General features: G+C 47.9%; 1 protein-coding gene across 1 annotated transcript in view; it reads right to left on the bottom strand.

The window, feature by feature from the left end:
- Window positions 1-21,686, bottom strand: part of TECR (trans-2,3-enoyl-CoA reductase) — a 47,923-nt gene extending 26,237 nt beyond the window's left edge. The window contains exon 1 of the mRNA XM_074934751.1: window positions 21,596-21,686. Coding sequence (XP_074790852.1) covers window positions 21,596-21,610 — 15 coding nt within the window. The 5' untranslated portion in view covers window positions 21,611-21,686. The remainder of the gene's footprint in view (window positions 1-21,595) is intronic.
- Window positions 21,687-23,188: the final 1,502 nt, after the last annotated feature.

The following is a 23,188-nucleotide window of genomic DNA, read 5'->3' as shown; positions in this document are numbered from 1 at the left end:
TCCACCTGAAACACAGCTTCACCCTAGCCCCCTTTAGCACTCCATGTCCCCTTAGGCTAGGGAGTGTGTTGCGCACTCAGTGCTCCTGCATGGGGCTGTCTGGCCATCAGGAAGCTGCATCTCTAAAAGCCTCATTTACCCTGATCTGTTAGAGCAGAGGGTCCCAGAGGCAGTTCCACTGAACTGGCGACCGAAAATGGAAGGGGCCCCACCCATGGGAAACCCAGCACTGGGTTAGGCCTGCTTTGGCAGAGCACCTGTAGAGCTGCTGTTTCTAGGACATCCTTGACAGGTACCAGAAAGGACGTTCTAATGAGGAGAGACAGACACAGACAGCCACTGTTGCTTTAGTGCTGTGACAATGACCACTCAGAAGACGCCTCACTAGCTGTAGCAGCGAGCAGACCTTAGCATCAAGAACCAACCAGAGAAGCTATGACCAATCTGTAAAGTGCTTGGTTCAGAAGACACTTCTTGGTAAATTAAGTGGTGGCCAGATCCCCTCTGGAGCTTCCTAGAGGAGTCTCCAGCTCTCCCCATCTTGGAAGCACCATCACTCATGACACCCCTCCTGGCAGCAAGAGGGGCTGGTCAAGGCGCCCCTCCAGAAGCAGTCACAGTCCTTGAGTTGTTCAGAGGCCAGTACCCTAAAAAGGATTTACACCACAGTCAGCCTTCTCTAGGTTCCTGGATATCAGTGGAGTCATGCAATGCTCAATTCCCTAGCCTCTAATGCCAAAGCCTCCCTTGCACAGATCCTTCCACGATTCAATTCATTTTACCACCGGTTGCACCTGTCCCGTAAGAATCTGGTTTTAAGAGGCTACAAAGACCACACACCAAACGGAAGAGCAGAGACAGGGAGAACTCTGAAGGCTGAATGTGGGGGTGCAAACCCAAATATCTTCCCCCACTAGCAGGGACCCCAGAAAGATCAGATCAAATGAGGGGAGAGAACAAAAGTTGTAGAAGACAGTGAATCCTGTACATTACAGCAAAGGAGGATAGAAAAGTGGGGACTGGGGGGGTACACGGCTTCTTTAAAAGGAAAAAATTGGGGTGATAAATTAACAATAGAAGTTTGGGTCTAATCTACCAGCTTTTCCTGGAAGACCCAATGGATAGAGAACTTGTAAGAGGACTACATCACAAGCACCAAGGACGTGAAACCTGAGCACTGAGAAGTGATTTGCATTCAGACCACTGAAAATTTTGGTTTTGCACAACAGCGATTTAACATGAAAGCCTAACAAACAGTGGGAAGGAACGTTCTTTGGTAACTGTTTGGCACCTTCATCCAAAACCCCAACCTGTTCTATTAAGGGCTGAGAAAGCTCCCAGGTTAGCTCTCTGGTCCTCCATGAGGACTGTAGCATAAGACAGGATGAGAAGGCTAGATAGTCATGATATTTTTAGAGGAGGGGGTGAACTAAGTGGGGAAAAATAACTTTTAGATGAACTTTCAAAGAAGCAAACAAAGGCATGAGCCCAACTCCTTCCCAATCATCCCCACATGCAGATCACTGTTAAGCTACTCATCAGAAGAACAGTGCCAGGCTGGCAGGTGAAAGTAGCAGAGCTGTTTATAAGAAAGATCCTACAACATGGCCTTGTTAGTACAGGCCTGATGCCAGCAAACAGTGGGCTCTGCAGCCTTCAAAGCACCAAAGGAAGGGCCACTAGACTTCAGCCCTTTCCTCCTAGCCTTTGCTAATGCCAATGGGACGCGCATTGCAAAATCCACAAGCTCCAAAGGGCATGGAGCAGAAAGCAGGGAAGAGACACACACCAAAAATCCTTGTCTGGGAGAGCCAGTCACAGCCCACAAGGCAGAGAGCTGCTGCAGCAGGGGCCCCTCCCTCTGTACAGGGTGAACTCAGAGACTGGAGACCTCTTCTGGGGCAGACTCCACTCCTTCCCCCCTTCAAGGGTAACCACATTCCAGTGCTGTATGTGGGAACTTTATCCCTTAACTCCTGCTAATTGGGAACATAAACAGCCTCAGTCTGTGCCTGGCCATCAGACGCTCATGGAACTTCTCAACCAAGGCAGACATAGCCCCGTAATCTGCTCCACCTTGTTAGGTGTAACGTGCAGCACAGTTCTGCATTCCATTCACTCAGGGCCCACGATAGCATGTTTCACTCTGACTCAAGTTTGCTTCTCCTCCCTCAGTGCTCAGCCCACATGTGGAAAGCAATGACCACGCTATGATCGCCGTTACATCATGGCAAATCCACTGGAGCCAGTAGAATTACACTAGATTTACACCCGTATAAGTGACAGCAGAATCTGGCCCACGTTTCACACACGCAGCCTGTACAAACTTGGTACTTGGAATCGGATCAAGGGGTCAGACTTACAGCACGATGGAGGTGTTTGGGCACTTGCAGTGATCTATATCTTGGCAGGTGGATGGCACTTGTCCCAGACATATATTGGCAGTGAGAGTTATTTTCCCATCCCCTGTGGGTGCGTTTGAAATAGCAACAGGGTAGAAGGAGCAAGAGCTATAGACATCCACGTTAGTTCTGAAAAATTGTCCATTAGAACAGGAGAAAATAAAGATATTTTTAGAGGGCAAAAGCATCATAGAGCAGTAGAATCATCAGCCGGTGGAGTGAGGAAGGTGTGTGAGAAAAGACCCGATACAGAAAAGGCTTGTGCTGGAATTATCTTTATAAAAGAAGATACAAGAACAGCCCTGCTGGGTCAGGCCAATGCTGCATCTAGCCCAGTGTCCTGTCTTCTGATGGTCAGACAGATAGATGCCTGGGGCACATGGAAGGGATGAGCTTGGGACTAAAGTACAGGAGTGGGGGGATCAAGACTGCTGGGTTCTACTCCCAGCTTTGACATCGATCAAGTCCTTTCCCCTCTCCGCGCCTCAACTTCTCCCTCATAAAATGGAGGTGGTGATACTGACCTAGCTCAAAGGGTTGAAGTTTAATTAATTAATGGTCGCAAAGAGCTTTGAAAGCATTATTGCAGGGCCAGATTTTCAAGAACTCTTACTGTGACACTACGCCCCCATATTCTTCATAGAGATATTGTTATGATAGGATTATGGCATAACTAAGATGTGTTCTATGCAAGATGGACCACGTGAGAGATCATTGGAAAGATTATGATTTACTGAATATGATTATCCTATCCTGTTGGGAAGGGCCATTCATGCAGGTTGTAAGGAGAGTGGTCACTTTGGATAGGCTATTACCAGCAGGAGAGTGAGTTTGTGTGTGTGGTTTTTGGAGGGGGGTGAGGGGGTGAGAGAACTTGGATTTCTGCAGGAAATGGCCCACCTTGATTATCATACACATTGTGAAGAGAGTGGTCACTTTGGATGGGCTATTACCAGCAAGAGAGTGAGTTTGTCTGTGGGGGGGCGGAGGGTGAGAAAACCTGGATTTGTGCTGGAAAATGGCCCAACTTGATGATCACTTTAGATAAGCTATTACCAGCAGGAGAGTGGGGTGGGAGGAGGTATTGTTTCATGGTGTCTGTGTATATAATGTCTTCTGCAATTTCCACAGTATGCATCCGATGAAGTGAGTTGTATCTCACGAAAGCTCATGCTCAAATAAATTGGTTAGTCTCTAAGGTGCCACAAGTACTCCTTTTCTTTTTGCGAATACAGACTAACACGGCTGTTACTCTGAAACCTTCCCTTTACAGACGACTTCCCTTCACAAAAGCTGTGTTGACTCTTCCCCCAACAAATCGTGTTCATCTATGCGTCTGATAATTCTGTTGTTTACTATAGTTTCAGCCAATTAGCCAGGGACTGAAGTTAGGTTTACCGGCCTGTAATTATCAGGATCACCTTTTGAGCCCCTCTTAAAAATCAGCCTTACATTAGCTACCTTCCAGTCATTTGGTACAGAGGCATGTTTCAGTGATAGGTTACATACTACAGTTAATAGTTCGCAATTCTGTATTTGAGTTCCTTCAGAACTCTTGGGTGAATACCATCAGGTCCTGGTAACTTTTATTACTATTTATCAATTTGTTCTAAAACCTCTGCTATTGACTCACCAGTGTGGGGACAGCACTTCAGATTTGTTGCCCAAAAAGGAGAGCTCTGATGAGGAGATCTCCCCTACATTCTCTGTAGTGAAGACCGATGCAAAGAATTCATTCAGCTTCACTGCAATGACCTTGTATTCCCTGAACGCTGCTTTAAAACCTTGGTCATCTAGTGGCCCCACTGCCTTTTTGGCAGGCTTCTGTTTCTTAAAAAAAATCTTACTGTCAGTTTTTGCATCTTTAGCAAGTTGCTTCTCAAATTATTTCTTCCCGTCTTATTATACTTTTACACATACCTTGCTGGAGTTTGTGCTCCTTCCTATTATCCTCACCAGGATCTGCGTTCCAAGTTTTAAAAGGTGTCTTTTTGGGTATGTCTACACTGCAGTTAGACACCCACAGCTGGCCCATGCCAGCTGACTCGGGCTCATGGAGCTGTTTGTGGTGTAGACTTTCAGGCTCAAGCTGCCCAGACCTCTGGGACTCTCCCACTTTGCAGGGGCCTAGAACTGAAGCTCCAGCCAGAGCCTGAACATCTACTCTGCAATTAAACAGCCCCTTAGCCCAAACCCCGTGAGCCTGAGTCAGTTGGCATGAACCAGCCGGGGGGGGTTTAATTGCAGTTAGACATACCCATAGCCTCTAACAGCCTTCAGTATTCTGCTGTTTAGCCATGATGGCATTTTTTTGGTCCTCTTAAGTCTTTTGCGATTTGGGGTATACAGTTAGTCTGAGCCTCTATTATGGTGTTTTTAAGTAGTCTCATACCGCTTGCAGGCATTTAACCCTTGTGGCAGCTCCTTTTAATTTCTAAGAAGTGTCCTCATTTTTGTGTAGTTCCCCTTTTTAAAGTTAAACATTACTGTAGTGGGATTTTTTGGTATTATCCCCCCTACAAGGATGGGATAGTGACTTTATGGTCACTATTACCAAGCAGTTCAGATATAGTTACCTCTTGGACCAGATCCTGTGATCCACTTAAGACTAAATCAAGAATTACCTCTCCCCTTGTGGGTTCCCAGGACCAGCTGCTCCAGGAAGCAGTCATTTATGCTGTCTAGAAATGTTATCTCTGTATCAGACTTTAAGGGGACATTTACCCAGTCAATATGAGGCTAGTTGAAGTCACCCATTATTACTGCACTTTCTGCTTTTGTAGCCTTTCAAACCTCCCTGAGCATTTCACAATCATTGTCACTCAGTCTCCTCCTTAAGACCAGACTCCTTTCCTCTGAAGTCCTGTCCTGTACGGTCTTGAGTTCTTATTTTTTAAAGCCAGATTCGCCTCTCATTTACACCCTGCAAAATCTGGAGCAACTCCATCATCTCCAGCAGTTACCCCAGATTAAGAAAGCAGGGCTTTAAACTAGGTTCACCGGGGGCAGGAGACCAAAGCCCTGAGTTAAGTGGGGAAGTGGGATACCAGGAGGAAGCACGAGCAGGAGTGCATGAGAGGGGAGGGCTCCTGCCTCATACTGAGAAAGAGGGGCGATCAACGGGTTATATACAGATGCACGAAGCCTGGGAAACAAGCAGGGAGAACTGGAAGTCCTGGCCAAGTCAAGGAATTATGATGTGATTGGAATAACAGAGACTTGGTGGGATAACTCACATGATCTCTGTGGAGATAGAGGTGGTTAGGGACTATTTAGAAAAGCTGGACGTGCACAAGTCCAATGGGCCGGACGAGTTGCATCCGAGAGTGCTGAAGGAATTGGCGGCTGTGACTGCAGAGCCCTTGGCCATTATCTTTGAAAACTCGTGGCGAACGGGGGAAGTCCCGGATGACTGGAAAAAGGCTAATGTAGTGCCAATCTTTAAAAAAGGGAAGGAGGATCCTGGGAACTACAGGCCAGTCAGCCTCACCTCAGTCCCTGGAAAAATCATGGAGCAGGTCCTCAAAGAATCAATCCTGAAGCACTTACATGAGAGGAAAGTGATCAGGAACAGTCAGCATGGATTCACCAAGGGAAGGTCATGCCTGACTAATCTAATCGCCTTTTATGATGAGATTACTGGTTCTGTGGATGAAGGGAAAGCAGTGGATGTATTGTTTCTTGACTTTAGCAAAGCTTTTGACACGGTCTCCCACAGTATTCTTGTCAGCAAGTTAAGGAAGTATGGGCTGGATGAATGGACTATAAGGTGGGTAGAAAGCTGGCTAGATTGTCGGGCTCAACGGGTAGTGATCAATGGCTCCATGTCTAGTTGGCAGCCGGTGTCAAGTGGAGTGCCCCAGGGGTCGGTCCTGGGGCCGGTTTTGTTCAATATCTTCATAAATGATCTGGAGGATGGTGTGGATTGCACTCTCAGCAAATTTGCGGATGATACTAAACTGGGAGGAGTGGTAGATACGTTGGAGGGGAGGGATAGGATACAGAAGGACCTAGACAAATTGGAGGATTGGGCCAAAAGAAATCTGATGAGGTTCAATAAGGATAAGTGCAGGGTCCTGCACTTAGGATGGAAGAATCCAATGCACCGCTACAGACTAGGGACCGAATGGCTAGGCAGCAGTTCTGCGGAAAAGGACCTAGGGGTGACAGTGGACGAGAAGCTGGATATGAGTCAGCAGTGTGCCCTTGTTGCCAAGAAGGCCAATGGCATTTTGGGATGTATAAGTAGGGGCATTGCCAGCAGATCGAGGGACGTGATCGTTCCCCTCTATTCGACACTGGTGAGGCCTCATCTGGAGTACTGTGTCCAGTTTTGGGCCCCACACTACAAGGAGGATGTGGATAAATTGGAGAGAGTCCAGCGAAGGGCAACAAAAATGATTAGGGGTCTAGAGCACATGACTTATGAGGAGAGGCTGAGGGAGCCGGGATTGTTTAGTCTGCAGAAGAGAAGAATGAGGGGGGATTTGATAGCTGCTTTCAACTACCTGAAAGGGGGTTCCAAAGAGGATGGCTCTAGACTGTTCTCAATGGTAGCAGATGACAGAACGAGGAGTAATGGTCTCAAGTTGCAATGGGGGAGGTTTAGATTGGATATTAGGAAAAACTTTTTCACTAAGAGGGTGGTGAAACACTGGAATGCGTTACCTAGGGAGGTGGTAGAATCTCCTTCCTTAGAGGTTTTTAAGGTCAGGCTTGACAAAGCCCTGGCTGGGATGATTTAACTGGGAATTGGCCCTGCTTCGAGCAGGGGGTTGGACTAGATGACCTTCTGGGGTCCCTTCCAACCCTGATATTCTATGATTCTATGATTGGAGTACTGTCATGGATGGATATAAGCTGTTCAGGAAGGACAGGCAGGGCAGAAAATGTGGGGGAGTTGCACTATATGTAAGAGAGCAGTATGACTGCTCAGAGCTCAAGTATGAAACTGCAGAAAAACCTGAGAGTCTCTGGATTAAGTTTAGGAGTGTGAGCAACAAGGGTGATGTCGTGGGGGGAGTCTGCTATCGGCCACCGGACCAGGGGGATGAGGTGGACAAGGCTTTCTGCCAGCAACTCGCAGAAGTTACTAGATCACAGGCCCTGGTTCTCATGGGAGACTTCAATCACCTTAATAACTGCTGGGAGAGCAATACAGTGGTGCACAGACAATCCAGGAAGTTTTTGGAAAATGTAGGGGACAATTTCCTGGTGCAAGTGCTGGAGGAACCAGCTAGGGGCAGAGCTCTTCTTGACCGGCTGCTCACAAACCGGGAAGAATTAGTAGGGGAAGCAAAAGTGGATGGGAACCTGGGAGGCAGTCACCACGAGATGGTCGAGTTCAGGATCCTGACACTAGAAAGAAAGGAAAGCAGCAGAATACGGACCCTGGACTTCAGAAAAGCAGACTGACTCCCTCAGGGAACTGATGGGCAAGATCCCCTGGGAGAATAACATGAGGGGGAAAGGAGTCCAGGAGAGCTGGCTGTATTTTAAAGAATCCTTATTGAGGTTACAAGGACAAACCATCCCAACGTGTAGAAAGAATAGTAAATACGGCAGGCGACCAGCTTGGCTTAACAGTGAAATCCTTTCTGATCTTAAACACAAAAAAGAAGCTTACAAGAAGTGGAAGATTGGACAAATGACCGGGGAAGAGTAAAAAAATATTGCTCGGGCACGCAGGAGTGAAATCAGGAAGGCCAAATCACACCTGGAGTTGCAGCTAGCAAGAGATGTTAAGAGTAACAAGAAGGGTTTCTTCAGGTATGTTAGCAACAAGAAAAAAGTCAAGGAAAGTGTGGGCCCCTTACTGAATGAGGGAAGGAACCTAGTGACAGAGGAAGTGGAAAAAGCTAATGTTCTCAATGCTTTTTTTGCCTCTGTCTTCACGAAAAAGGTCAGCTCCCAGACTACTGCACTGGGCAGCACAGCAGGGGGAGAAAAGAAGTGGTTCGGGACTATTTAGAAAAGCTGGACGTGCACAAGTACATGGAGCCGGATGCGTTGCATCCGAGAGTGCTAAAGGAGTTGGCAGATGTGATTGCAGAGCCATTGGCCATTATCTTTGAAAACTCATGGCGATCGGGGGAAGTCCCGGACGACTGGAAAAAGGCTAATGTAGTGCCCATCTTTAAAAAAGGGAAGGAGGAGGATCCTGGGAACTACAGGCCAGTCAGCCTCACCTCAGTCCCTGGAAAAATCATGGAGCAGGTCCTCAAGGAATCAATTCTGAAGCACTTAGAGGAGAGGAAAGTGATCAGGAACAGTCAGCATGGATTCACCAAGGGCAAGTCATGCCTGACTAATCTAATTGCCTTCTATGACGAGATAACTGGTTCTGTGGATGAAGGGAAAGCAGTGGATGTGTTGTTCCTTGACTTTAGCAAAGCTTTTGACACAGTCTCCCACAGTATTCTTGCCAGCAAGTTAAAGACGTATGGGCTGGATGAATGGACTATAAGGTGGATAGAAGAAAGCTGACTAGATTGTCGGGCTCAACGGGTAGTGATCAATGGCTCCATGTCTAGTTAGCAGCCGGTATCAAGTGGAGTGCCCCAAAGGTCGGTCCTGGGGCCAGTTTTGTTCAATATCTTCATAAATGATCTGGAGGATGGTGTGGATTGCACCCTCAGCAAGTTTGCAGATGACACTAAACTGGGAGGAGAGGTAGATATGCTAGAGGGTAGGGACAGGTTACAGAGGGACCTAGACAAATTGGAGGACTGGACCAAAAGAAATCTGATGAGGTTCAACAAGGACAAGTGCAGAGTCCTGCACTTAGGACGGAAGAATCCAATGCACCGCTACAGACTAGGGACCGAATGGCTAGGCTGCAGTTCTGCAGAAAAGGACCTAGGGGTTACAGTGGACGAGAAGCTGGATATGAGTCAACAGTGTGCCCTTGTTGCCAAGAAGGCCAATGGCATTTTGGGATGTATAAGTAGGGGCATTGCCAGCAGATCGAGGGACGTGATCGTTCCCCTCTATTCGACACCAGTGCAGCCTCATCTGGAGTACTGTGTCCAGTTTTGGGCCCCACATTACAAGAAGGATGTGCAAAAATTGGAAAGAGTCCTGCGAAGGGCAACAAAAATGATTAGGGGACAGGAACACATGACTTATGAGGAGAGGCTGAGGGAACTGGGGATGTTTAGTCTTCAGAAGAGAAGAATGAGGGGGGATTTGATAGCTGCTTTCAACTACCTGAAAGCGGGTTCCAAAGAGGATGGCTCTAGACTGTTCTCAGTGGTAGCAGATGACAGAACAAGGAGTAATGGTCTCAAGTTGCAGTGGAGGAGGTTTAGGTTGGATATTAGGAAAAACTTTTTCACTAGGAGCGTGGTGAAACACTGGAATGCGTTACCTAGGGAGGTGGTGGAATCTCCTTCCTTAGAAGTTTTTAAGGTCAGGCTTGACAAAGCCCTGGCTGGGATGATTTAATTGGGGATCAGTCCTGCTTTGAGCAGGGGTTTGGACTAGATGACCTCCTGAGGTCCATTCCAACCCTGATATTCTATGATTCTATGAATTTGGCCCTCAGATTTGCAATGCATCTTTGTAGCTGCACAAAACATCATGTGCAAAGTTTACAGGACCACAGGCCAGAGTTCAGCACCCAATGTGCTCCCAGCCCCATGTGCTGAGTGCTTTTGAAAACCAGGCCCCTTATTTTGGTGCCTGAATTGAAGCTTGGCTTTTTTTAAAAAAAATATATCTGGCTCCAAATAAATCATTAATCCAACCCCGTAAATTGTCCTGCGGTTATTGCAACTGACAGCAGAGCTTGATTTTGCATGAAGTGAAGTGGCAGTGGCATCTCTTTTATACTGTGCTGTATGATGTTTATTTCATAGCCGTGCTGGCTCTCCAGTTATAGCAAGCAACAGGTGTTTCTCTTGGCAGAGCTTGGGAGCTTCGCTTGGGAGCATGACTCTGCAGAGGGCAGCAATAATGGAAACCCCGGCACAAGCCTTAGCCAGAGACAATTTCCAGCAAGAGGGTCTTTCTGAGCAATCACATAACTGATTGTGGAAAGAGTCCTGAAATCCATAGTAAACAGGGGGTGGGGAGACATCTATGGTACTTATCTGGCCCTGTTACCATGGTACCCAAGGATCTCACAATCTTCAATTTATTTATCCTCACAGTCCCCCTGTGAGGCAGGGCAGTGCCATTATCCGTATTATACAGATGGGGAACTCAGACACAGAGAGACTAAGTGACTTGTCCAAGGTCATGCAGAAAGTCAGCTGCAGAGCAGGGAAATGAAACGGGGTCTCCAAAGTTCTTGGCTAGCACCTGGACCACCGATGCTCAAGATTATTTCAGTGGGCACCATGACAGGGCAAGACAAAAGGGTGCCTGCCTCACCAACTGGACTCTGCTGACACAAGAGGACTGGCTCAAGGACACTTGCAGAAGTGGGGGGTCTCATGTGGGCGAGAGCAGCAGGTTAACATATAACAGGCTTTTGGGGAGGATGCATTCCTGATATGCACGTGAGCTCAGCCAGTCAGTTGTCAATTTCACCAGCCAGCAGCTCCTTCAGGGGGTATGAAAACCAGAACAAGACAGAGCCAGCAGAGATGGGCCCTAGAATAGGAGGCAGGCCTGGTGTCTGGGGCGACACTGTGCTCAGAGGCTTTGTAAGATGTCAGAATCCAGGTGTGACTGTATTTTGGTATTAGGCAGCTGTGTCCACTCCCCAGCTTCAACCGCATCCTGCTTTCTATGGAGCTGCTGATCCCAAGCGGTGCAGATAGCCAAAAGCACGATTAAGTCGCAACATTAAAAAAAAAAAAAAAAAAAAAAAAAAAAACCACAACAACAACCAGGCCCGTCTCTACAGTTTATATAAATGCTTATCAAGCTGGGCTCCTGTTTCAGGAGGGCTTTGACTGCTAAATACCATGCTAAGCCAGGGCAGGATAGGACCTAACTGAAAATAGAATAAATCAAAAAACATCTGTTTGGCATCAAAGAGCCAACAGCACCCTCTTGCGTACACATGAATGACCTAGTGCTAAAGAGACTCCAACACCCTCATCTGGATCTGAGGAGTAATTACACACTAACCTTCCCACCACATCACTGGAGTAGTAGCACCGCTAGAGGCAAGGCAGAGATCTGTACGACAGCACCAGGCAAGAATAAGACCCCCACTGTGGTAGGCACTCTACAGCAGGGGTCTCAAACTCAATTTACCTTAGGGCGAGTGCCAGTCCTCAAATCCTCTCAGCGGGCCAATATCATCACTGAAGGTGGTGTTCAGAAAAGAAAACGTTTATATTGTATTTTTTATTTCAAATTTCTTAGAAATAATAAAACTGTCATACAACTTTATACAATTCTTCACCTGCCATGGCTGACTGCCCGGCAACTAGTGATGGTATCCCTGTCCCTCTCCGCTAGCCAATGGGAGCTGTGCACGGGCCACAGTGGGGGGGTTCTCAGGCTGCAACTGGCCTGTGGGCCGGGACTTTGAGACCCCTGCTCTACAGACACAAGCGAGAGACAACCCCTGGCCTGGAGTACTTAGGAAACAGCCATTGACACAAGGCCCAACATTTTAAATATGATAACAAGGTTTTATATATACACATGGAAACATTTTCTTTTAAAGTGCAAACAACTGTTTTAAGAATGCGCGTCACCAGTGGTGTTTGCAACCCAGCCATGGCTACTAGCCACCTGAAGGTGAAAAGGACTGTATGAACAGCACAAACTGATTTAAATCACTTTTGTTGTCTGAGCAGCAAGAAATGCAGAGGAAACAGAATAGTGACAAGTGCAGTTTAATAAACTGTTCCAGGGGAAGTAATAACAAGGAAAAGACCTTTCTGTTTATAGCACCTATTTTAAAAAAAAAAAAACACAATGGAGAGAGTGGCCCTTTGATTTGCCCAATTCAAGACCTCTCTGCTAGGAACAAGCACCTGAAGTTTACCAAACCCCTGCTGGCAGGTTTATTCACAATGCACCCTCCTCCTCTGCCGGCAGTATGAGTGTCTGCAAGTATCAGGGGGTTGCCGTGTTAGTCTGTATCCACAAAAACAACAAGGAGTCTGGTGGCACCTTAAAGACGAACAGATTTATTTGCTCAAATAAATCTGAAAGACTAACAGATTTATTTGAGCAAATAAATCTGTTCGTCTTTAAGGTGCCACCAGACCCCTTGTTGTTAGTGTCTGCAAGAGGATCAGAGATGAAGCATGGACAGGAGCAGAGCACTGAGGGCAACCACAGAAAGGGAGGTCACTTGATCTTTATTTGCTGTGAGGCAATAGAATTAAAGAACAGCATCAGCTGAAGAGATGTAAGCCAGACCAAATAAACGTGTTTGGCTGTGGGCACCATGCCCACCTGCTCCATCAGATCGATATCCACCCATGAACAGGGCACTGATATTTACAAGCACCCTGCTCCTTGTAGATTTCCAAGAAGCACATGGGGATCACAAATCAACCCAGAACCCTGCGTTTGCCAAGGTGGGATCCCATCCATTGTGCATCGCTCCTCTCCCTGAGGAGCTGATCAATATTTTGGATACAGGAGGAATGGGGAATTTAAGAGTTAGTTTTTAGAGCAAGAGTTTTGGACAATCCCACCCCAAAAACTCCAACCAAATTCTATTAATACTTGGCACTTAGAGGGGCTTTACATCTTGGGATCGCAGCACACTTTACAAAGGTCAGTACTGTTACCCCCATTTAACAGATGGGTAAATGGAGGCAAGGAGACAGTGAAATGACTGGCACATAAGGTGTCAGTGGCAAAGCCAGTCTCCTAACTCCCAGTCTGGTGTCTGATCTCAAATTCCATACTGGTCTGCAGAGTTTCTGACTGGCTACGCTAACAATAGGACAGAGATGTTGGTTGAAGTTTCTGGGAGACGTAATACCAGTTGTGAGTTTGTCCTGAAAGGTCTCATCACTCTACTGCATTCCTAGGGCCACTTACCACATTAGTTCTAGCCTCATCAATGGCTCTCCATGAGCAGTGGCATTGCACTGGCTTTTGAAGTTGCATCCCAGTGCAACCCACAAGCAGGTTAATCCTTCAGCAGCATTAGCAGGAGCTGCCAGATGCAGAGCAGCTAGGGGAGAGGCTTCAAAGAAGCACTTCCATCAAGAAATCCCAGAACTATTATGTTCCAGCCACAGAAAAGATTAAAATTGACTCCTCCAGAGCATTCTTCAAGGTGACCAGAGAAGAGAGGGGAAATGTGTGTTCCCTTTGTTTCTCTGGGATGTAGACACTGAAGGGGGCTGTGTCAGGTTTTAATATTACAAGTTAGGTCATGTCGAACCATCCCGATGAGTCGAAAGAATAGTAAATATGGCAGGCGACCAGCTTGGCTTAATGGTGAAATCCTAGCAGATCTTAAACATCTTAAAAAAGAAGCTCACAAGAAGTGGAAGGTTGGACATATGACCAGGGAAGAGTATAAAAATATTGCTCGGGCATGTAGGAATGAAATCAGGAGGGCCAAATCGCACCTGGAGCTGCAGCTAGCAAGAGATGTCAAGAGTAACAAGAAGGGTTTCTTCAGGTATGTTGGCAACAAGAAGAAAGCCAAGGAAAGTGTGGGCCCCTTACTGAATGAGGGAGGCAACCTAGTGACAGAGGATGTGGAAAAAGCTAATGTGCTCAATGCTTTTTTTGCCTCTGTCTTCACTAACAAGGACAGCTCCCAGACTGCTGCGCTGGGCACCGCAACATGGGGAGTAGATGGCCAGCCCTCTGTGGAGAAAGAGGTGGTTAGGGACTATTTAGAAAAGCTGGACGTGCACACGTCCATGGGGCCGGACGAGTTGCATCCGAGAGTGCTAAAGGAATTGGCGGATGTGATTGCAGAGCCATTGGCCATTATCTTTGAAAACTCGTGGCGAACGGGGGAAGTCCCAGATGACTGGAAAAAGGCTAATGTAGTGCCAATCTTTAAAAAAGGGAAGGAGGAGGATCCTGGGAACTACAGGCCAGTCAGCCTCACCTCAGTCCCTGGAAAAATCATGGAGCAGGTCCTCAAGGAATCAATCCTGAAGCACTTACACGAGAGGAAAGTGATCAGGAACAGTCAGCATGGATTCACCAAGGGAAGGTCATGCCTGACTAATCTAATCGCCTTCTATGATGAGATTACTGATTCTGTGGATGAAGGGAAAGCAGTGGATGTATTGTTTCTTGACTTTAGCAAAGCTTTTGACACGGTCTCCCACAGTATTCTTGTCAGCAAGTTAAAGACGTATGGGCTGGATGAATGTACTATAAGGTGGGTAGAAAGTTGGCTAGATTGTCGGGCTCAACGGGTAGTGATCAATGGCTCCATGTCTAGTTGGCAGCCGGTGTCAAGTGGAGTGCCCCAGGGGTCAGTCCTGGGGCCAGTTTTGTTCAATATCTTCATAAATGATCTGGAGGATGGTGTGGATTGCACTCTCAGCAAATTTGTGGATGATACTAAAGTGGGAGGAGTGGTAGATACGTTGGAGGGCAGAGATAGGATACAGAGGGACCTAGACAAATTGGAGGATTGGGCCAAAAGAAACCTGATGAGGTTCAATAAAGATAAGTGCAGGGTCCTGCACTTAGGACGGAAGAACCCAATGCACAGCTACAGACTAGGGACCGAATGGCTAGGCAGCAGTTCTGCGGAAAAGGACCTAGGGGTTACAGTGGACGAGAAGCTGGATATGAGTCAACAGTGTGCCCTTGTTGCCAAGAAGGCCAATGGCATTTTGGGATGTATAAGTAGGGGCATTGCCAGCAGATCGAGGGACGTGATCGTTCCCCTCTATTCGACACCGGTGCAGCCTCATCTGGAGTACTGTGTCCAGTTTTGGGCCCCAAACTACAAGAAGGATGTGGATAAATTGGAGAGAGTCCAGCGAAGGGCAACAAAAATGATTAGGGGTCTGGAACACATGACTTATGAGGAGAGGCTGAGGGAACTGGGATTGTTTAGTCTGCAGAAGAGAAGAATGAGGGGGGATTTGATAGCTGCTTTCAACTACCTGAGAGGTGGTTCCAAAGAGAATGGTTCTAGACTATTCTCAGTGGTAGAAGAGGACAGGACAAGGAGTAATGGTCTCAAGTTGCAGTGGGGGAGGTTTAGGTTGGATATTAGGGAAAACTTTTTCACTAGGAGGGTGGTGAAACACTGGAATGCGTTACCTAGGGAGGTGGTGGAATCTCCTTCCTTAGAAGTTTTTAAGGTCAGGCTTGACAAAGCCCTGGCTGGGATGATTTAATTGGGGATTGGTCCTGCTTTGAGCAGGGGGTTGGACTAGATGACCTCCTGAGGTCCCTTCCAACCCTGATATTCTATGATTCTATGTCTACTAAGAAGTGGGGAACTGGGCAGATGAGGACACCACACATACCAAAAAAGAGAATCCCAACTGACTAATAGGGGCAGTGATTTTTATTCTGCCTGTTGGTCTCTTAACACCCTCACACAGCAGCAAAAAGGAGAATAGAGTCAATGTTTGAAAGACCCTTTGCTTCTTTTATTTGGAGTAGAGTTAGACACCCAATTCCACAATTAATAATTTGGCATCTTAAACAGTTTTTCTTTCTTTAAAAGATTTTTAAAACCCTTGCTGTACCCTGAACGTTGCCTTAGGGGAGGAGTTGTTCGAGGAATGCAAAGGCTAAGGGGCCATCAGTTGTTTGTTAAAGTGACACTGTTTGACAGGGCTTTAATTCCCAGGCTGCTCAGCAAAGAAACTCCTTGCAGGAAGCTCCAAGATTCCCAGTACCCAGGCACTGGACCTTGGCATGCTGGGGAGTTTAAACTTAGCTATCTAACTGATGACTCCAAAGACCGTGGAGGTCAGTGTCTGTTATCACAGCTCATCAGATGTATATATGTTATATACTGGATATGCTGTCCTCCTGGAAGTGTACTGTCCCACCTAATTTTTGGTCCTCTATAATGCATTGCTACATTCAGGCCTAGTAACAAGTGCTTTATGTTGTTTGCAAGCCGAGATCCACAGACCATCAGCTTTCAAATGAGATTTGATACAACACTTCTTTCCGCCTCTAGCTGGTCATGAGGCATTAACCTTGGAAGTCACATCATTCTGATTACCCCCTCTTGCTCCTCCCCCCCACTACTTGACTCCCATACGCTTTGACAGCCTTACCACAACAGCCATTACTTTACACTGTGTCAAAGAGGTGAAGCCAGCAGTACATTAGTATGCAGAAGTGGGAGATAATGCATTGATTGTTAGCTCCAGACGACTGGAAATATTAGCTGGTAAAGTCACACAGGCAGCTTCACCTCTATAATTCCTTGGAGGTAGATCCAGCTGTGCCGTGGGTCTGATGTGCCCAACTGACAGCCTCCCTGTCCTGAAGAACTTGTTTTCTAAAGGCACAAGAAGATAAAACACAGACCAGGCAGAGTTTCATAGTTTCAGGCCAGAAGGGATCACTAGATCATCCAGTCTGACCTGGAGAGCACAGGCTATTCCATTTCACTCAGATACCGCAATACTGAGCCCAATGATTTGAATTAGACCAAAGCACTTCAGTCCTCAGGAGACCAAGAGAGACCAAAGTGCCTGTGATGGCAGCAAACTGATTAGGTGAGATAGGCCCAGCTGACCCTAGCAGACGATCCAGCTTGAAGAGGAGTCTCCCATCAAAAGGCTCACAAGGGGGCTACAGAGCCAACTAAAGCTCAAGTGTGCATGCATAACAACCCTCCCAAGGCTCAATGGGCCATCTCCCCTCCTGCGGGCCTAACAAGCAACCCCACACACCCAGTTCTCACCCCCTCCCTGTGGTTCACAGCAGCAACAAGACGCTACTGGTACAAGAAACAGGACATTAAGCGGAGATGCACTAGTTTTTACGCACGCACGCACACACACACGACCAAGGTGGGAAGTCTCCCCATCATGAGTGCCTTTGAGTGGGAAAACCTCATTTCCATTTACAAGACTTCCTAACAATTAGGTTACATTTTGAGCTCTCTTGGCACGAAAAAGGGCTAGAGACATTTTAAGAAAATGAAAAGCTTAAGTGTTCTCCAGCAAGCACTGAATGATCTGGACCAAGGCTGGCAAACAGCAATCTACTGAAAGCTGCACACTCAAGAGTAAGAGCTTACTAATCCCCTGAAAGTAGATTTTAAATCAACTCATTTGATTTGGTCACTAGGTCTCACTGAAGGGAGTCCAGCAAGCCAAATTGTGTCTCTTCTGCTTTTTGCTAGAAAGTGGTGCAAAAACATTAAGACTTCTTGAACTCTGAAATGGAAACACCATCCAATTCACTGCCAGTCTGGTAGAAAAGTTATACTTAACGTCACATTGACCTCATACAGTAAGTTACTTGGTAGATATTAATGGCAAGGCCAAAAATGCAAAGTCAGCTGCAACTTTAATTATGGAGCAATTACCATGCCTCTGTCATATTGCTCCACCCTTAGCAATAACAGGAGAGAGAGAGAGAGAACACTTATTGCAAAATCTAAGCTAGCCTGGGGGATCCCTTTATGCCATTTATACACAGGCAGCATGAGATGTGCCAAAGTGTCACCCTGAAGAAGGAAGCAAGATTCAATATATTTCAAGAGTCTCATCAGTAACCAGCGATACAGATTGTTTTACTGACTACCCAGTACAAGTCCTCACAAATGGACCATTATGGAAGCTCTTCTCCCTCTCCACACATCCCCTCTGCTCAAAGCAACCACAAAACATTATTTCTATTATGGCAGAACCTCACAGCCTTAGTCCTCCCAGACCAGGACCCAATTGTACTAGGTGCTGCACAAACACAGAACTAAAAGATCCAAAGAGCTCACAATAACCCTGCAAGTTCCACATTCTCAGGGAAGCTCAAAGTTTGCATCTCTTACAAAAAAGTTAGTTTGAGCTAGTGTTTCAGAGGTTTCATTACCTAACTGGCTTCTGTGGGTTTCCCTGATCCTCCCAGCACAGCCATGTGCTCAGTAAGAACAAGAGTAAAGGAACCTTGAGGTTTTTAAATACAAAATTGTTAATGAAGCACGTTTAGTGCTACTGTAAATGTGCCCTGAACAGGAGTGGCAGTGCAAGCTTCCCTCTCCTGGAAATATCCTCAGCCTTTATTTGAGATGAGAAGGGAAGTCAGTTTTCTGCAGCTGATTTGAATTATTTTGGGGACTTTCTCTAGCCTGTGTTCTACAGGAAAGCAGACTAGATGATCACAGTGGCCCCTTCAGACCTTGGAATCTGTGAATCATTGCTGTCTGTTGAGGCTGTCAGCTAAGGCACCAGTTAGTATCCCTATGGGGGTCAGTGACATGGATGCTTGACTCATGGGAACTGGACTGTAACCCAAGAAATTGTTTCACACACAGGTCACTAAAAGCCAATAAGACAGTAAATAAGATTTTTTTCACTCACTACCAACCAGGGCTGAATTTAAACCAGCCACCTAGGAGCACAAGACTCCATATTCCATTATCACTCCCCTACTGAATGTTCTGCTCGCGGTAACGTGCAGGTGGGAGAGTCGCTTACTCCTACTGACAGGGAAAACAAGACTCACTAGTCTAGAACAGTGACAAGCATCTTCAGGGCTGCAGAGCAATGAGGAGCTCCCGTGGTATCTTTAGAGGCCCTGGTCCGATTAGTCAGATCACACGCCACACCCAATCCAAGCAGCCTTTCCAAGATTTCTCCCAACTCCTCCGTGGTGGGAGTAAAATCAGGGCTTAGAAACTAGAGGCTGACACTGTAAATACATGAGATACAGCGACAGAGAGGGTGCCTCAGGCGATTTCTCCCTTGGTGTGGAATCCTTCCGTTGGAAGACTATGTGCCAAAGGTCCCTGCACGTCCCCCTTCCATGTTTGCTGGGCTCCGTGGTGCCCACTAACATAGGTTGGGAGCCACATAAAAAGGTGTTTAGTGGCAATCCCACTGAGACAATCTACAGTCCGAGGACACAAGCCAGTATTCCTGAACTAGTTCCTTGGGGTGGGCAGAATGTGATGCACAGGTACCTGTTTTCTGAACTGCAAATACAGCTGTCTTTTGGGGGAGTCCTCCTTGCCAGGGAAATCCCAGAACCCCAGGCTTTGGGGAACAAATGGTTCTTCCCTTTTCTATGCTCAGGGAGGTGATCCAAAGGGCACAGAGCTATGATAAGGCAGTAAGACAAGCAAAGAAAGAACTGTCCACACTGGTGCAGACCTTTGTCCCCTCTAGCAGCCCAGACTGCTAGGAGCAGCACAAATCCTACACCTCTTTATGTAGCTTTTAATTTTCACCATGTGGTTGTCATCTCACCCCTAGGTGCACCTACAGCTTTCAACTACCTGTATCCTTATTAGTACAGCTGCCAGGGATCATTAAAAGCCATAAAAGGTTCAGCTGCCATTTTCAATAGAGGTAAATAGATGGTGTTAAGACCACAGCTGACATGAGCTGACCTGCATGAGGTAACCAGCTCTGCCCTTGTCAGCGAATCAGGAAGAGCATGTCCACGCACACACATCTGTCCTTGAGGGTGGGAAGAGTCAGGAGTACAATGTTCAGTTTGCAGGATAGTCTGTCGCACTCCAGATTCTCCTCCCAGATCAAAAGAGCACATGTAGGAGTTATTAAATCTTCCCCTACTTCATGCCCTGCATTCAACATTCTGGTTGGACAGTTTGCCAAGTGAAGCACTTGACAAACTACTGAATTTGCTGAGAGAGCTGTACTTACAGCCAATATTAATAGCCCTGCATATCTGGGTATATATCTGTTTACAAGACAGGTGCAAGGATTGCTGTGACCTCCTCTCCCCATAGCTGTCCAAGCTGATTTCAGCAGCCTCTCTTTACAGGCTCAAGTAGTTTTCTAGGTTGGTGGGTAGTCTACACTCTCACTCCAAAAACGTCACTCTGAAAGCAGAGGACTTCAGAACTTTCAAACAATTAAGGAAAGAATAAAAATCATTTTACATTCATATAAGCAGCTTTTATTCGGAAGGAAGACGCCCCAAAGCACTTATACTATATTCATCCAGAACCACTGAAATGCAACCACTTCTGGCTGTGGGAGGGGAAATTTTTGATCAAAGCCAATGGGCCATGCCCACCTTTTATGAAGACTGCCATAGGATATTTGGCATTCATGCTTATTACAGTAAAAGTCTGTTCACATTTCACCAGAAATAACCCCATGAGCAGAAATCTCCTTCTAGAGACCACAGCCGTGCTTGGACTTGAAATCATTACACAAACCCACTCCTCCTCCTTTCTATTTGAAGGGGGCGGAGCGGAGGTAGGGCACAGGGTTGATACACTGGATGGTTCAAGGGAACATAAGCAGGAATCCAGCCCAACAGAGATGGTGAGTTACCATCTGACGTGTCCACAAGACCCGAAACAGCCAGGGAGCCCAAATCCTCCTCTACACTGGCCAGGGAAGATACTGGGGGTACGCTGAGGCTGCCAGTTCTGCCCCTGCTCAGGGGACAGAGGCGCCCAGCGTTGTCAAGCCAGCACTAAATTCCGCACACGCAGAGGATGGTTCCGAGGGCGACAAGTGCCTTGTTAGTGAGTTAGCTGGCAGTGAATGAAAAGAGGCTGCTCAGGCAGCGGTGGAGCCAGCACGACCCGGTGACTCTGGGGATGCCCCTGCTGGGGGAAGGGACGTGCAGAGAGGGGCACGTCCATGCAAGCTACTGGAGCTGGCACCTGCAACAGTCAAGGGCAGGCAGGTTTGGAAAGACGGGCGCGGGAGGGGGGTATCTGCCCCTCTAGCCAGCAGCCCCCCCTTGCTTGCGATATAAATCCACCCAGCTCATGCGCACCCAGGCCCTTGTCCACCATGTGCGCACGCGTGCTCTCACCCTCCCACCCACATCATTCGCTGAGCGCATGTGCATACGCCTGCTCGTCCAGAGATAAGTTATGCGCATGCGCACTCTCACCTCTCCGTCACATTTTTCGCGCTTTACGCCTTGTTCCCCCGCCCACTCATCCCACGCGTGCGCAAGAGCGCCGTCTGGCTGGTCTTGCGCATGCGCAGTAGGCGCCCACCGCTTCTCAGGGCGGAGCCTGGGGGGCCGGTTCTCTCGCCGCCGGGCTGAGTGAGGGCCCACAGAAGGGGGCCCCTGCGTTCGAGCGTTGCGTTGCGCGGCCGCGCCCGCGCCCGCGGCCGCCGCCGCCGCCGCCTCCGCCTCCGCCTCCTCACCTCATAGTGCTTCATAGTTCCTCCCGCTCCAGCCGCTGCTGCTACCGCCGCCGCCTGGCACCCGCTCCCCTCACGTGATTCGTCCCCACTCTCACCTGGGGGGCGGGGTCCGACCAGTCAGAACAGCCAATTGTAGGAGCCAAGCCGCCGAGAGCCGGACAATCAGAGCTCGGGGGGCTCCACGTCCCGCCCCTCCGCTTGCGAGCCCGCCCCAAGCGTCCCCATGGAAACTGAAGCGCGTGACAAGGCTCCGGCCAATCGGAAGCCAGCTAGGTGGGCGGGAATGACGGAACGGCGCGCCAATCCCCTCAGAGCTTTGCCCGCCTGGAGCCAATCAAGACAGAAGGCGCGGAGGCCATAACACGGAAGGGTCCGCTACTCAGCCAGGTGGCCGCGGAATAGCCTTTGTCTCTGCCTGCCAGCGCCATGGTGCCGCTTTCCTGGTGACTGGTCCCTCTGGCCAGGGGGCCGCTGCAGCCGGTCTGAGGGGGCCGGAAAGGCCTGGGCAGGGTTTGTGGGGGATCTGGGGGGAACTGGCAGGACTGGGGGGGGGAGGGCTGGAAGGGCACAGGGGGGGTTTGTGGGGGAGGGGGCCGTGAGGGCATTGGCAGGGTTTGGGGGACATGGGGGGAACTGGCAGGACTGGTGGGGGGGGGAGGGCCGGAAGGGCACAGGAAGGGTTTGTGGGGGAGGGGGCCGTGAGGGCATTGGCAGGGTTTGGGGGGGGGGGGGGGGAACTGGCAGGAGGGAGGGCCGGAAGGGCACAGGGAGGGTTTGTGGGGGAGGGGCCTGGAAAGCATGGGAAGGGTTTGGGGAGGGAATGGCATGATTCTGGGAACCAGGACCTGGTTCCTTCCTGCTATTGTTTGAGCCAGCACTAAGTCACCTGCTGATCTGTGCTCTCGCAGGGCGTAGCCAGCTGTAGGGACACCCTGAGACTCAGCTACCCGCTGGGCACAGCGGGTGGGGAAGGTACAGAGGAAGCAGAGCCAGGCAAAGAAATCCTGGTGGATAAAAATCAATGATTTTTTTTTTTAATTGTATGTTTTTGATAAAATGCTTTTTGAGGAAAAAACTATCTAAAGATAGATACATTATAGCTCAAATATATCTCATCATGGAACAGGGATTATAAATTCTATAGTATGAGATAATATATTCATGTAATGTTTAAGAACAGTTTTGTAAATGAGTTCCAATAGTTCATGGACTAGGGACCCAATCTTATGAGGTTCCAGGGGCTTCTGTATAGATTATTCAGGTTATTCTTTCTATCTACCTAATGGGACTCAGTGCTCAGTCTAGAAGATGCCATCAGAGATGCTTAATTTTACAGTTCTCAAACTGTGGATTTGTGTCTCCAGAGATAACATGCTTGTTAACAGCAAACATGTTTTAAAATAAATAATATATAGAGGTGAGAAATAACAGACATCAGCCCTATTGTTCCTCTGCAAATTTGTGTACACAGAGTCAATCCCTTACCTCTCTCTTAAAGTGCAAAGTTTCAAAAAGTTCAATGAATAAAAGATTGTTGGGGTCGGAATAGATCTGGCCAAGGAGAAGTCTGGAGATAAATGCAAGGGAGGGGCA

The sequence above is a fragment of the Natator depressus genome, chromosome 20, assembly GCF_965152275.1.
Source record: "Natator depressus isolate rNatDep1 chromosome 20, rNatDep2.hap1, whole genome shotgun sequence".
In the NCBI taxonomy this organism is placed as follows: domain Eukaryota; kingdom Metazoa; phylum Chordata; order Testudines; family Cheloniidae; genus Natator; species Natator depressus.
The sequence above is the reverse complement of the archived record's forward strand: the minus strand, read 5'-3'. Positions and strand labels throughout refer to the sequence as shown.